Below are 15,156 nucleotides of genomic sequence, written 5' to 3'. Positions count from 1 at the left end.
ACACTACACTGTGACTTCTATTTAACTTGCAGACATCTCTTTGCACTTTTTCTTCTTCCTTCTTTCCTCACTCTGCATACTTGCTTGTTTCTCGCTGTTGTTTCCGTGTCATTGGGGTCGGATCTTGTCGTCGGTGTAACGTCGTCACTCGCCATCGTGCAGAGCAATGTCCGCAACGTGCACTGTGTCATAGAAACTTCTTTTGAAACAAATCAACAAAATGTTGCACTGTTTACACAATAAAATTTCGTAAGGAAATCCAGACTGGGCTGTCTGTTGTTTTATCCTCTGACTCTGGATGCTGTTCATATAAACTTTTGCATCTATTTTATATTTGTTTATTATTCCTCTCAAAGACTAAAAGCAATAAGTCATGCTGGGAAAAGGCAGCAGAAACGCTGACCCCCATGTTTCTCTTGTTGATGGCCAAAACACACACACACACCTAATACCAGAGCATAATGCTGCACTCAATTGTTTAGTTGCATATATTGCATATAATACATGCAATATATTTTCTTATGGTCTCGAATTGTCCTATAAAATGACTAGATAATTGTTTCACTGAACTCTTGTAGAAAAAAACTTCCACACTATGTCTAACTGCTTCATGGATTAGAAATTGAAAGGGCACATGAGATTAAGTTTCTAGGTATTACGATTGATGAACAATTAACATGGAAATCGCATATTAATGTCAAAGTAAAGGTATCCCAAATAATAGCTGTGTTGCATAGAGTCAAAGATTCTCTAAATAAGAGTGCTTTGTTTTTGTTGTATAAGTCATTGATTGTTCCATATCTGACCTATTGCACTGAAGTGTGGGGAAATGCCTGTAATACATACATTAATCCAATTTTTCTTCTACAGAAAAGAGCGATTAGAGTCGCTAGTGGAAGTGGTTACAGAGACCATACTCATCCTTTATTTATACAACTAAAAACACTGAAATTTAAAGATTTACTGGAGTATAACCTTCTAAAAACCATGTTTAAAGCTCATCTGGAAAGTTTACCAAACAAATTGCAAAACAGATTCGCCAAGAGAAAAAGTAGATATGAACTGAAAGGAACTGAGGTTTTTACAAAACCCAGGTTTCAATCGGCCGTAATGGAAAAATGTATCTCAATGGAAGGAGTCAGTCTGTGGAACAGTCTTGATTGTAAAACTAAAACTTCTAAGTCCATTGATGTGTTTAAGAAACTTGTTGAATTGTTAATGTTACAGAAATATGACACTCCGGAGTAGCAGATCAACCTTATTTATGTATTTTGTGTTCGATGTCTTGGAAAAAAGACGGCTGCATGTGAATGAACTGGAGCTGTAAAGGATTTTGTGTTGATAAGGGGCAGACGTTGTAAGTTTTACTTCTTTCTGCTCCTTTTCATTCATATGAAATGCTGCTGTTGCATTGTTTTAAATGAATGAAATAAATAATAAAATGAAAATGAATGAAATTATATCCATATTGATCAGGTTTCATCATCCCAGCAAACCCTTGAACCTCCTCCACCCGTCTGAGCGCCGCTGCGCCGTGCAGCTGGAGGAAGTGTGGCCCGGGGGCGAACAGCATTTCTCACTCTTTTGGCTACTGACTGAAGAAAACAAGGTTCCTCTTTCTCCACAGCTTCACATTGTCAAACACCCACATGGCGCAACACCTGCAATGGGTTCACATGACAACCGCACTTTCACAGGCAGTCGTCAGCCTCCAGGGCAAACCGCTGGTAGTGATGAGGCGGCTGTTCACTGTCGCTGCCCTGCTGGTGGCCGCGCTCGGAAAGGAGACGTTTGAAGGGTGAGTGGACCCGCCAGCGCCAGAACCAGACTCCTGACACTGTTCACTGCGCCTATCAAGGGTACTGCCAGTGTTTGGTGTTTGATGCTTAATCAAGGGAAAGGTTCAGCAGTGTGTCAGTTGATTTGATAAAGATACGTTCTATACAGGCTGGTAACCTGTCCGGGGTGCGTCCCAATTTCAAGTTGAGGAACCTTCATTGTCCTTCCTTCAGCTGGTGACAGAAAAGAGAAAACATTACACGGAGCATTCGTACATTACGCAACCAAGAAAAGAAAGAAAAACCCTCCAGTAGACTGATGAATTAATTTGAGCTCCCAGGTATTAGAAGTCTTTGTCCCTGTCTTAGTTGGAATCAAGTTTCTCTTGTTAGCCCTCAAAAACTGTATGTTCGATTCAAATCCCACAAGTAATCACGATGCAGATTTTCAGTTTTGGGTCATGAAACTAAGCAGCCTTTATTGATATTGAAGCCGACTGTGCAACAGATTCTCTCACTGTGAACATCTGCAGAAGCAGAAGTTGTTGGGTAACAGTTCTTCTTACTACGTGTTCTTTATGAGTCAACGTCTCTCTACACGCTCAGGTTGAGTAGGAGGCTGTTACTTCCATCTTGTTTTGTTTTTAAAGGCATCAAGTTCTTCGGATCACTGCTAAAGACCATGTCCAGTTGTCTCTCATCAAGGACCTGCAGGACCTGGTCGAGGTGAACCATCAGTTGCGAAGCCCTCCTCTCCTCCTGTTTGTTCCACTCGCTTCATGGTTCAGCCTCGTTTCCTTTGTGGCCCTGCAGCTGGACTTCTGGAGGGAGGTGACTCATCCGGGCTCTCCTGTGGATGTCAGAGTTCCCGTCCAGAGTCTCCAGTCTGTCAAAACCTACCTGGACACTCTGGACATCGAGTACGCCGTCATGATCGAGGACCTGCAAGTACAGCTTGAAGAGAGGAAACTGTGTGTGAGACTTTTGGAAACTGTTTTTCTAGTAGGATCTTGTCCGTGTGCTGCAGATGCTGCTGGATGAGGAGCAGGAAGAGATGAAGTCCACCGCTCCGATTGATGAACCCAGGAGTACTGACGACTTTGACTTCTCCAGATACCACACCCTCCGCCAGGTGACTGTCAACGTTTTGCTTTAGAAAAGTTCCACCTTGGGAACCGTTTTCAAAAATTCGCTTTTTAAGTGGCTCCAATGTACGAACAATATAAATATGAACACATGTGTAGAGTCTGTAGTTTTCAGACCGTGGGAGAAAACCTTTGCAGACGAGATCCACACACAAAGATTCAGACCCATGACTTTCATCTTTGCAGAGGTTTTTGCACCTTTATCTTTTCCTTTAGAGCCCAGGTAACTGAGAGAAGTTCAAAATGGACTACATTTAACCTCTAGTGTATCAACGCTAACAAAAACAATCAAAACTTGAATTATACTTGATCATTACTACTTAGAAATGGAGGATAGGCGCCAATTGGCCTGGAAGCAAAATAGTTTGGACCCTTCAACTTTATTGGATCATCATAATGATATTAGAATAAGACACGTCACACTACTGAGCTGCTTACAAGCAAATAAACGACACAATGGAGGCAAAAACGACTTAATTCAAGACCAAAGAGAAGGAGAATTTCATCTGTGTTCCAGATCTACAGCTTCCAGGACATGCTGGTGTCTGAGAATCCAAACCTGGTCAGTAAGGTGGTGATCGGTCGGAGCTTCGAGGGACGTCCACTGAATGTCCTCAAGGTCAAAACTCAAGAAAAACAGTTTGGAAGCTGCAAATGCAGCTTGTGGACATGTGTTGAAGAGCAAAATGTTTAGTGTTGTTGATGTGTGTGATCGTTCAGCACTGGGGGAACCAACCGGCCCGCCATCTGGGTCGACACCGGCATTCACTCCAGAGAGTGGGTCACTCAGGCCAGCGGCACCTGGTTCGCCAAGAAGGTGGATCCCCGATGACCAGTCGCTGTTTTCCTCACGTTTGAACAGCGCTGAACGTGTCACTTGTTCTATGATTAGATCGTGACTGATTTTGGACGTGATCCGGCTCTCACCGCCATCCTCAATGGGACGGACGTCTTCCTGGAGACTGTGACCAACCCGGATGGGTTCGAGTACACCCACAGCAGAGTGAGCAGAGACCTGCTGCTTGGAAAACTTTGAGTACATCAATAAATACAAGACCAGACCATATGGATGTCTGAGTACTCTCCATCGATGACGTTTATAGCCTATTAGCATATACGCTGTAATACACTTGTTTGGTTGCATTACAAAAACAAACAACAGCGCCTACTTGTGGCCCAACATCCCAACTAAATTATTTTCCTTTTTTTTGTTGCCATTTCTGTGTAAACATTGTCTTGCAAACACAGAACTTTTCTGAAATGAAAACGCAACATCCATGTGTTTTAGATTTGAAACATGCCAATAGTAGATTTCATACTCAAACCACGGCTCTAAACAAAAGACATTATTAATTTAATGATAATTTTACATAGTCAATGTTGAGTGCAAGAAAGAAAAGAAAATACCAGCAAGCATGCTCAAAGATACTATCGTCAAACAATATGGAGGCCGAGAGACAAGGCGGGTGGGTGGAGCTGCCAAGTCAGGTCTTCACTGTCCATCTTTCCATAATTTCACTGCCTGTATGAAGTCACTCTGATGTTTCCAGAACCGCCTGTGGCGAAAAACCAGGAAGCCCAACCCAGGCTCCAGGTGTGTGGGAGTAGATCCCAACAGGAACTGGAACGCTGGATTTGGAGGTGTGTTTCTACAAAAGTACCATCAAAGTAAAAGCTATATTTACTGCAGACCAGTGTATCTTTGATGGGGAGGCTTCCATTGCAACCTTGTTCAGGTCCCGGCTCCAGCACCAACCCGTGCTCAGAGATCTATCGAGGGCCGAGGCCTCACTCCGAGTCAGAGGTCAGGTCCATCGTGGACTTTGCGAAATCCCACGGTAACATCAAGGCCTTCATCTCCATCCACTCCTACTCTCAGCTGCTCCTGTACCCGTACGGCTTCACCAGGACTCCGGTCAGGGACCGCACAGAGCTGGTAGGAGAGTCTCTGGTTTGACCTACGTTCGGCCGCAGCACGAGAGTTGTACGATAGTAATATGTCTTCACAGCACAACCTGGCTCAGAGAGCCGTCACTCGGCTGGCTTCTCTCTACGGGACTCGATACAGATTTGGCAGCATCATCAACACCATCTGTAGGTTTGGTCACACTGCTGGCAGTAAACACTAGTTTAACCCAGATTATGAAAATGTCCTCTCCTTTTCCTTTTCCTTGTAGACCAAGCCAGCGGCGGCAGCATCGACTGGGCCTATAACCAGGGCATCAAGTACTCCTACACCTTTGAGCTGAGAGACACCGGTCGTAACGGCTTCCTGCTCCCTGCCAATCAGATCGTCCCCACCGCCCAGGAGACCTGGCTGGCCCTGATGACCATCATGGACCACACCTTCAGGAATCCGCACTGACGACACCGCCGTTATTTTTCACAGCGACTCCATCGGAGAAAACTTTGTACAACTACAGTCCAAATGCTCCAACAAAAACAACATTAAAGGCTGAAACTGAAAATGTGATTGTGTTTGATCACGGCAACGTCCGTCCATACGTCCATCTTGTCTTCTGCTTAGATCACTAAGACTTGTGCTGTGATTTCCTACACACTGTTGTTGCTTTTTGAGAGTGTGTTTAAGTGACAACGGTGCTTGGCGACAATGGAAAACACAACTTGTTGAAAACCTGTTCCTAATGTAGAATGTTTAGAAAACATGGAATCTGTGAAAACTGGGCAAAACTCAACTTTTGAAAATGCTCTGACTTGGTGTAAAAGGGTGAAATGTGATTTTTATAAAATGTTCTGATTCCATCACTGTGAATTGGGGGGAAAGGCAACTTTTGAAAAGGCTCCCACTCTCTCTGTGTCTGTGTACACAGAGGAAAACACACATTTTGATAAAGCTCTGACTCCATGTAGATAAAGGAAAATGCAACTTTTTGAAAATGCTCCATCTCCGTGTAAACAGGGAAAACCCAACATTCGATAACACTCTGACTCCTTCTCCACAGACTGACAAAAATGGAATTTTTTGAAAACAGCTCCCAAAGTGGAACTTTACAAAAATGCTCTGACTCCATGTAAACACTGTAGGTTTCCTATGCTTGCTCATGTGAGATCTTTGTTTTCTACACATTTTTCTAGAATGATCAGTGGAGTGAGAAAACAAATCTGTGCAACATAAATAAAGTGAATGTAGTTGAAAGTGCGGGAAACACTTTCATTATTTATTTCAGTCATTTAAAAAAAATCACTTCATTTCAGACAAATGCTGAAAACATTTTTACAACAAAAGAGGAGTCCAAGTATAGTTACAAGATGCACTTTACAAGACGCAACGTCCAAACAGCATCCAACAAGTAGGCACTAAAGTCTGATGAAATGCACACACACACACACACACACACACACACACACACACACACACACACACACGCACACCTAATATACGTAAGAACATAATGCTGCACTAAATTAGCTAATATAGCAAACTACGCAAGGTACAAATGTGAGGGAATAAATTTTTTAATTGTTTGTAGTTGTACTGCATTAGTTCACACGCGAACATGTGAGTCATCAAATTCTTTGATGGATTGTCAGCCAAAACAAACCAGAGGGAAAGTTTTACTGGAAGTTAACCGGGTGTGGTGAAAACAATGGAATTACTTTGAAATGCAGACAAACAACATTAGTTAATTACTTCCTTGAAACATGAGAGTCCATCGCATAAATAAGCTCAGACAGTTTGCTTGCTGCTCTTCACGATGGAGCTGATTATTATATTTCTGATTCTGTTCCTCACATCGTCCGTCTCCGGTAAGTTAGATTTATGCTGATGATGGTTTGGCGTTCCTCAGAGATCGACTGGGTCCTTTTTACTTTTTTCTTTTTAAAATCACTGTGAAATTTTAAGGATTAAGATGGGATTAATTAATGGCTTTTTTTCTCTTCAGCTCAAGAACTCCAATGTCTGAGCTGCTCAGATTCCTCCTGTTCATCAACAACCTCAGTGACGTGCTCCTCGGAGACCATGTGTATATCAGCCACTATTCTAGGTAGACTTTTCTTCATCTCTAGAATTCCTCAATTAAATACATGTATTGCAACGTTCTGGCAGCTTTACACCAACTACAATTTCCTCATTTTTTTCAATTGATAGGCAGAACAACTTCAGGATTTGAAAGAATCTTCAAAGACTGTGCAACGTCCAACATGTGTCCAACCACAGGAAATCAGACATTTTCAGCAAATGTTGGAATTTCAAGTTTTCTGGCGTCTGCCATATGCTGTGACACTAATGACTGTAATGGTGAAACTCTTCCTGGTGAGTACTAATAATATTTAATCTTTTTAATCAGGTGACCTCGGGGCACCACCCTTCAAATATGGCTGCTTTATTTAATCCAGGGGTGTCCAAGCTCGGTCCTGGAGGGCCGGCGTCCTGCAGGGTTTAGCTCCTCCCAGTTGTAAGACACCTGATTGCAATGAAGGGCTGGTTATTGGGCTTTTTCACAACCTTGGTGATGACATCATCATTACGTTCATGTATGCTGAAGCAGGGAGAGAACTAAACATTCAGGACAATGGCCCTCCAGGACCGAGTTTGGACACACCTGATTTAATCTGTTTATTTGATTCAATGAACCTAAATATTCTCTTGTCTTGTGATAAAACTCATTGTCCTTTAATATTTCAGCTCCGACTCCTCAGACAGACAATGGTAGATTGTGTTTCAGCTGTTTTCCTGGTCAAAGTAATTGCTCGGTTTCAACACAATGTCAAGGAGCTGAGGATCGATGCTTTCAAGGAACTAGTGAGTTATAACTTTCAGTGATGTTGACTTGTTTCCAAATCAAATCTCTTCACAATGACTTCTGAGATTATATATATGTCTATGACTTACAAGCATAGATGCTGAGCTGTGGAATTAAATATTCTGCATTGGGATAAAAAAAATTTAATAAATGCAAATAATTAAAATGTACATTTATGAGAACATGTCTTCTTCCTCAGCAACAACAGGTTCAGTGGATTCTCCAGTGTTTGGTTGTTCGTCTCAAAGTGTGTGTGAAGTTGGACAAGATCTGGAAATGTTTCCACTGCTGGAAGACATTGGTACCATCAGCAGTGGACCAATCTGTTGTCAAGGAGATCTGTGTAATGGTGGTATTATAACAACTGGAACTAATACAACAACAACAACCACTACATTAACTGCAACCACTGCCCCAACTATGACAATTAATGCCCCACCGCCAATAACTATTGTCCTACCTACAACTACTACTGCCCCGCCTACAACAACTACTGCACCAACTACAACAACTACTGCCCCGCCTACAACAACTACTGCACCAACTACAACAACTACTGCCCCGCCTACAACAACTACTGCACCAATTACAACAACTACTGCCCCGCCTACAACAACTACTGCACCAATTACAACAACTACTGCACCGCCTACAACAACTACTGCCCCGCCTACAACAACTACTGCACCAACTACAACAACTACTTTTCTATCTACAACAACTACTGCACCAACTCTTGCTATATCTACAATAACTACTACTACTAGAACTACTACAACAACAACAAACACTACATCAATTGCAACCACTGCCCCAACTATAACAACTGCACCACCTACAATAACAAGTGCCCCACCTACAACAACTACTGCCCGCCCTACAACAACAAGAACAACGACAACCCCTCCTCCACCTCTCCAATGTCTGAGCTGCTCAGATGCGCCCTGTTCATCAACAACCTCAGTGATGTGCTCCTCCGAGACCATGTGTATATCAGCCACTATTCTAGGTAGACTTTTCTTCATCTCTAGATTTCCTCAATGACATACATGTACTGCAAGTTGCAGTACATGTTGTTCATGTACTGCCACTATCAAGGCATTCTGGCAGCTTTTCACCAACTACAACTAAATCATTCTTCACGCTGTAGATACATCACTTCTACCTCCACCACCATCTACAACAGAGAGAACCTTCAGAGGCTGTGCAACGTCCTCCGTGTGTCCAAACACAGGAAATCAGACATTTTCAGTAGATGTTGGACATTCAAATGTTCTGGCATCTGCCAGATGCTGCGACAGTGATAACTGTAATGGAGAAACTCTTCCGAGTGAGTATTGATAAAGTTTAATCTGTTTACTCAGGTGACCTCAGGGCACCACCCGTAAAAGGGTCGTGAAAATGTTCGCTCATCTTCTGATAAAACTCCTTGTGTCACGGGTGAAGGGTGGACTCAAAAGCCAGACAAAGTAGGTTGTGACAAAAGTCTGTCCTTATTGGAAAATGTCAGCGGGACCACCCTTAAATTATATATATTCTTTTAATCTGTGTTATGAAAAAGAAACACAAAGTAATTTTGATATGAAAAAAATGTTCTCTCATCTTCTTGTAAAACCTATTTTTGTTTAATGTTTCAGCTCCGACTCCTCAGACAATCAACGATGGACAATGTTTCACTTGTATTCCTGGTCAAAGTGATTGCTCCACTATATTAGAATGTGACGGAGTAGAGGATCGATGCGTTGAAGCATCTGGTGAGTCTTCTGATTAAGTCCTTGAACAAAGGTGTTTCAATGTATTTTGCCACTTCAACATCATTCAAAATCTCAGAGTATCAAAATGTGATCCCTAGCGCCACCTTGGATCACTAAAACAGCCACCACAGGCTGTAGGAACGTCGTAGACATCAAACCAAAACCAAATCTAAAAATCACATTCTGACACCCCAAACCTAAATCGAGCAGGAAGGCCACAATTTGCGAGGAGATCAGAATCGCGCCAAGGACCTGCTGAACAAGATGATGCAACACGTGTGGATAACTCCATAAAACATGGCCTTTACATTGAGACAAAAATGCTGTCATCTGTTTTCTTCCTAGGATTTTAAATGTTTACAGCGGACTCGTATGAGAGGAAAATCGTACATCAAACCGAGGCTCCTTGGGTCAAAAGTCGAGGTACTCAACTTCGGGCCAGGACGGCCATAGTCCTGCATGTTTTAGCTCTCTTCTTGCTTCAGCATGCCTCAATCTGATGATGTTATCACCAAGCTTGTGAAAAAGCACAATAATGAGCCTCTCATTGCAATGAGGTGTGTTGCAGCTGGGAGAGAAAGAACCATACAGGACTGCAGAACCCCCGGTCTAAAGTATAAGTCTGGCTGCTTTGAATCCCATATAGACTGAAAGATAACAGATTTTCCTCTCAAAAAAAGAAAAGTTGATTAAAATTGCACCAAAGTCGGGGGGATCTGTGAGGAGCCGTTTCCCCAATAGTTAAATTGCTCTTCTCTGTCTCTCTCTGGGTCATGTGACTCAGGGGGATTTTCGACTGGAAAGAACCAGGGGCTAGATCGGAGCCAGGGCCAGAGTTAGCACCACTTCTTTGTCTTTCCACCGCCAAAACCGGTTCTTAACAGGGGTTAAACTGGTGCTACCCTGGCTCCACTTCCTTCCTTGACCAGAGAGGAGCCAGGCTGGAGCCAGATGCGTCATCGGGTGGGGGTGGAGTTACCGCCAGAGTTTTCGCTCCTAACAAGGTGGAAGAGACATGAACCAGCTTTCGGAAAACAACGACAAACACGGAGCCCCGGAGTAATTATCAAGAAAAAAATTTAAATAAAGCATTGGAACGATGTAATCAGTCGCTCCCTGAAGTTAATAATAGGAGGGAACGAGATAATAACCTTGATCGCATCGCCGCGGTTCTCGAAGTGCAGAGCTCCTCCACTGCGCTGTCAGCTGCGTGAGAGAAATAATTTAGAAGCAGTTTTCCATTGTTTTCACACTTTTCATTGTAACATCATTCTAGCTAACTTCACTTGTCATGTTTTGTTTTGAGTAATCACCACAGGCTGAGCCACTGCGCAATGCGGTGTGTGGCTGCATTGCGCTCTGCTCCGAGACACCAATATTTTTTACCACTGAACTTTATAATGAAGCGATACTTTTGGTTCATCAGCAACTAAAAGCCAAACTCCATACTACTGTAAATGAAAGACTGGGTTTTTTTAAACATAAAATGAGCCTTCAAATGGCTTCATGTGAAAGAGAACTTTAATCAGTGTGCGTTTACGCAGGTTTCCATTATAAATGGCTGTAGAGCTGCGTTCTATCATTCTACACCTCCATTCCTCCTGATGTTGAAGCATTTGATTGAGACATGTCCAGAAACAAAGTGAAAAGAGCAGAAATTCACAACATAATGCCCAAATGTTGAAAAACAAGATCCAAGCTCATCCATGCGTTTTTTTTTCTCTCTCTCTGGCCACTCTGCGGCTCTGGACGGACACAGATGTGGAAAAAACACCAATAGAGTGACGAGGAGATTCAATGTTTTCTGTCTCTTTTGTCTGCATGCGAGATTCAGGCCAGACTAGATGGAGTAACCCGGACCAAACAGATGAATACAGTCCATCTCCTTGTTCTTCTATATGAGCGCTGTCAGCGCTGATCGGTGAAATCAGTGATGTATCACGTTTTGGAGCGACGTAATGACCTGGTTCTCACTTGTCTCCATTAGCGGTGGAAAAAGAAGCAGTTCTTTGGAGGTGCTCAATAAAGAACTGGACCTGGCACCGGCCCTGAACTAGCTCCTGTGTCTTTTAGGTGGAAAAGCCCTATCAGTGAAGCTTGGGAGAATATTGAGCAATAAAAATCCAAGTGTTGCACAAAAGACTAAGTATTGTGCAATAAAACCCCAGTATTGTTACATTTCAAAATAAAAACCTTAATGTCCCTCAATATAAAAGTCCTTGTTTATTAAAACATTATATATTTTATCAATATCTAAATGGGACAGAGGCCCTGATTGGACCGACACTGACACGCCAGAGTGCAAAGACCTGATCCAGGCGACTTGTAGCATTCATTTTTATTTTTATTTGTTTTCTTCTTCTACAGTGATGAACAGTGATGCTCCATCGTTTGGTTGTATATCTCAAAGTGTGTGTGAAGCTGCTCCAGACCTGGGGATGTTTCCATTACTGGAAAATATTGGAATCTTCACCACTGGACCAATTTGTTGTCAAGGAGATCTGTGTAATGATGGAACACTGACAAGACCGGAACCATCTACAATTCCACCTCCTCCACCTCTCCAATGTCTGAGCTGCTCAGATTCCTTCTGTTCATCAACAACCTCAGTGACGTGCTCCTCGGAGACCATGTGTATATCAGCCACTATTCTAGGTAGACTTTTCTTCATCTCTAGAATTCCTCAATGAAATACATGTATTGCAATGTTCTGGCAGCTTTTCACCAACTACAATTTCCTCATTTTTTTCAATTGATAGGCAGAACAACTTCAGAATTTGTAAGAATCTTCAAAGGCTGTGCAACATCCAACATGTGTCCAACCACAGGAAATAAGACATTTTCGGCAAATGTTGGAATTTCAAGTTTTCTGGCGTCTGCCATATGCTGTGACACTAATGACTGTAATGGTGAAACTCTTCCTGGTGAGTACTAATAATATTTAATCTTTTTAATCAGATGACCTCGGGGCACCACCCTTCAAATATGGCTGCTTTATTTAATCCAGGGGTGTCCAAGCTCGGTCCTGGAGGGCCGGCGTCCTGCAGGGCTTAGCTCCTCCCAGTTGTAAGACCCCTGATTGCAATGAAGGGCTGGTGTTTGGGCTTTTTCACAACCTTGGTGATGACATCATCATTACGTTCATGTGTGCTGAAACAGGGAGAGAACTAAACATTCAGGACACCTGCCCTCCAGGACCGAGTTTGGACACACCTGATTTAATCTGTTTATTTGATTTAATGAACCTAAATATTCTCTTGTCTTGTGATAAAGCTCATTGTCCTTTAATGTTTCAGCTCCGACTCCTCAGACAGACAATGGTAGAGTGTGTTTCAGCTGTTCTCCTGGTCAAAGTAATTGTTCGGTTTCAACACAATGTGAAGGAGCTGAGGATCGATGCTTTCAAGGAACTAGTGAGTTATAACTTTCAGTGATGTTGACTTGTGTCCAAATCAAATCTCTTCACAATGACTTCTGAGATTATATATATGTCTATGACTTACAAGCATATATGCTAAACTGTGGAATTAAATATTCTGCATTGGCATAATAAAAAATAAAAGAAATGCAAATAATTAAAATGTACATTTATGAGAAAATATCTTCTTCCTCAGTAACAAGAGGTTCAGTGGATTCTCCAGTGTTTGGTTGTTCGTCTCAAAGTGTGTGTGAAGTTGGACGAGATCTGGAAATGTTTCCACTGCTGGAAGACAATGGTACCATCAGCAGTGGACCAATCTGTTGTCAAGGAGATCTGTGTAATGATGGAACACTGACAAGACCGGAACCATCTACAATTCCACCTCCTCCACCTCTCCAATGTCTGAGCTGCTCAGATTCCTTCTGTTCATCAACAACCTCAGTGACGTGCTCCTCGGAGACCATGTGTATATCAGCCACTATTCTAGGTAGACTTTTCTTCATCTCTAGAATTCCTCAATTAAATACATGTATTGCAACGTTCTGGCAGCTTTTCACCAACTACAACTAACTCACTTTTCACTCTATAGATAAAATACTTGATGAGCCTTTACCAACGAGAATCTACAGAGGCTGTGCAGCGTCCTCCGTGTGTCCAACCACAGGGGATCGGAGCTTTTCAATGGATACAGGTTTTTCAAGTGTTCTGGTTGAAGCCACTTGCTGCAGCACAGATGACTGCAACTATCTCTCACGGCACAACCTAGTAGAGTGAAAATTATGGCTGCTTCACTTATTGTGTTTAATCAGATGACCTTATAACTGCATCACATTAGCAGTGCATTATTAATTTACATATTTACTAAAAGTTTGGTTCCTGTCCTCAAAGACAGTCCTATGCTCGGCAGGCGGAATTATGTCGCAGTTGTTTTCCAGGAGAACATGTTTAATATGTGTAAGGTGCATAGGTTGAATACATGGGATGTTTCTACAAGTGTTTCTATGTTCTGAACATGTTTTATAGAAGCTGAAGAGCAATATAAGAGAGGACTTACCCCCTGCACTTGTGTAATGCAACCAATGAGGTTGGTGTATTGCCAGTTCTTGTTTTTTAGTGTAATGCTATGCTAAGATTGCTAATGTTGCTTATGCTAACTGTGCTAAATTCAGGTGGAGTGAAAATGTTCATCAAAAATACAATTCATATGTAAGTTCGTGATGTTAAAAGCTTCATTTAAGTTAGTATAGTTAGAAAAGGTTGACATTAAACAAGGTTTAATGGTTAATTCATTCTGTCAATAACAATTACAGAAGTTTGTAATTCAATATTTTTTTCATGTATGATAGTTAGAATAGCATATGTCAAGGTTAAAATTATAATTCATAGGCATCATTAGTTTAAAAAAAACATTTCTTTCGGTGCAATTTTGATATTTTTTTCGTTGGTAAATTTGTCTTGTTTATGCTTTTTTTTCCAACAGTTCCCACATTTGGAAGTTTATCAAACTCTCAGAAGTAGATTTAAAAGACAATCGCGATGTCGTCATTTATTTAACCGAGGGAGGTACAACACTCTTAAAAGGGAAATGTATGGCCATTTCATTCATGAAGAACCTACATCAAGTTATTTCATTTAATAAACATAATATTGGTGGTGTGAAATGTTCTTTCTTCTTTTCGTAGAAATCATTTTTCTTCAATAATTTATTTCTAACAAATCAAACAAGCGATGGTGGACAGTGTCTCTGTGTTTACTATTAACAAACCATTATAAACAATTAAAATCAAGAGAATACGTCGACTTAACATTGAACCATAGCCTGTTTGCATGTGGATCAGGAGATTCTGGTTGCAGTCAGAGGGTGAGAGTGGGTCCCAATCTGGAAACACTGGTGGGCCCACACATACGGATGGATGGATGGATGGATGGATGGATAGATAGATGCATAAACATTTTCCTAAGAATTCTACCTTTTTAGCTATCTCCAATATTCTAATATTGTGTATGTATTTGGAAATACAATGAAAACAGTAACACATCTCTACATTATATCTGTACATTTCTTTTTAAATTGTTACTTTTTGGAGATTAATATTTCCACTCTTGTCAAAATATATTTAAAACCTCTCAGCCATGGATTATTGTGATATATTATAAGCAAACAGGGATTTGTGGCCATTTGACCCCATAATTGTCATAATATCACATAATAAAGCATCATCAGTAAGGCCACAATATTTGTCTGCACTCTTGGAAACCACTCAGTTTATTGTTTCACCTGTTTGAGATATG

The 15,156-nt window shown here is 41.6% G+C and overlaps 1 protein-coding gene and 1 long non-coding RNA gene across 2 annotated transcripts; both read left to right on the top strand.

The window, feature by feature from the left end:
- Positions 1-1,649: 1,649 nt before the first annotated feature.
- Positions 1,650-5,308, top strand: LOC308136947 (carboxypeptidase A1-like; the record flags this gene model as incomplete). Its single annotated transcript, XM_080505503.1, has 11 exons — positions 1,650-1,798; positions 2,429-2,504; positions 2,592-2,726; positions 2,806-2,910; positions 3,441-3,586; positions 3,644-3,740; positions 3,816-3,926; positions 4,474-4,564; positions 4,660-4,859; positions 4,933-5,017; positions 5,101-5,308. 11 exons carry the CDS (start codon positions 1,650-1,652, stop codon positions 5,286-5,288), a joined length of 1,383 nt encoding a protein of 460 aa, XP_080361629.1. The 3' UTR covers positions 5,289-5,308.
- Positions 5,309-11,862: 6,554 nt separating this feature from the next.
- LOC308136938 lies at positions 11,863-14,449 on the top strand. Its single transcript, XR_013936839.1, has 5 exons — positions 11,863-12,098; positions 12,203-12,367; positions 12,740-12,856; positions 13,058-13,351; positions 13,454-14,449. It is a non-coding gene; the product is annotated as an uncharacterized lncRNA (long non-coding RNA).
- The last annotated feature ends 707 nt before the right edge of the window (positions 14,450-15,156 follow it).

Source organism: Blennius ocellaris (assembly GCF_963422515.1).
Source record: "Blennius ocellaris genome assembly, chromosome: 11".
NCBI classification, from domain to species: Eukaryota; Metazoa; Chordata; class Actinopteri; order Blenniiformes; family Blenniidae; genus Blennius; species Blennius ocellaris.
Note: the sequence above shows the minus strand (reverse complement) of the source record. Positions and strands in the feature narration are given on the sequence as shown.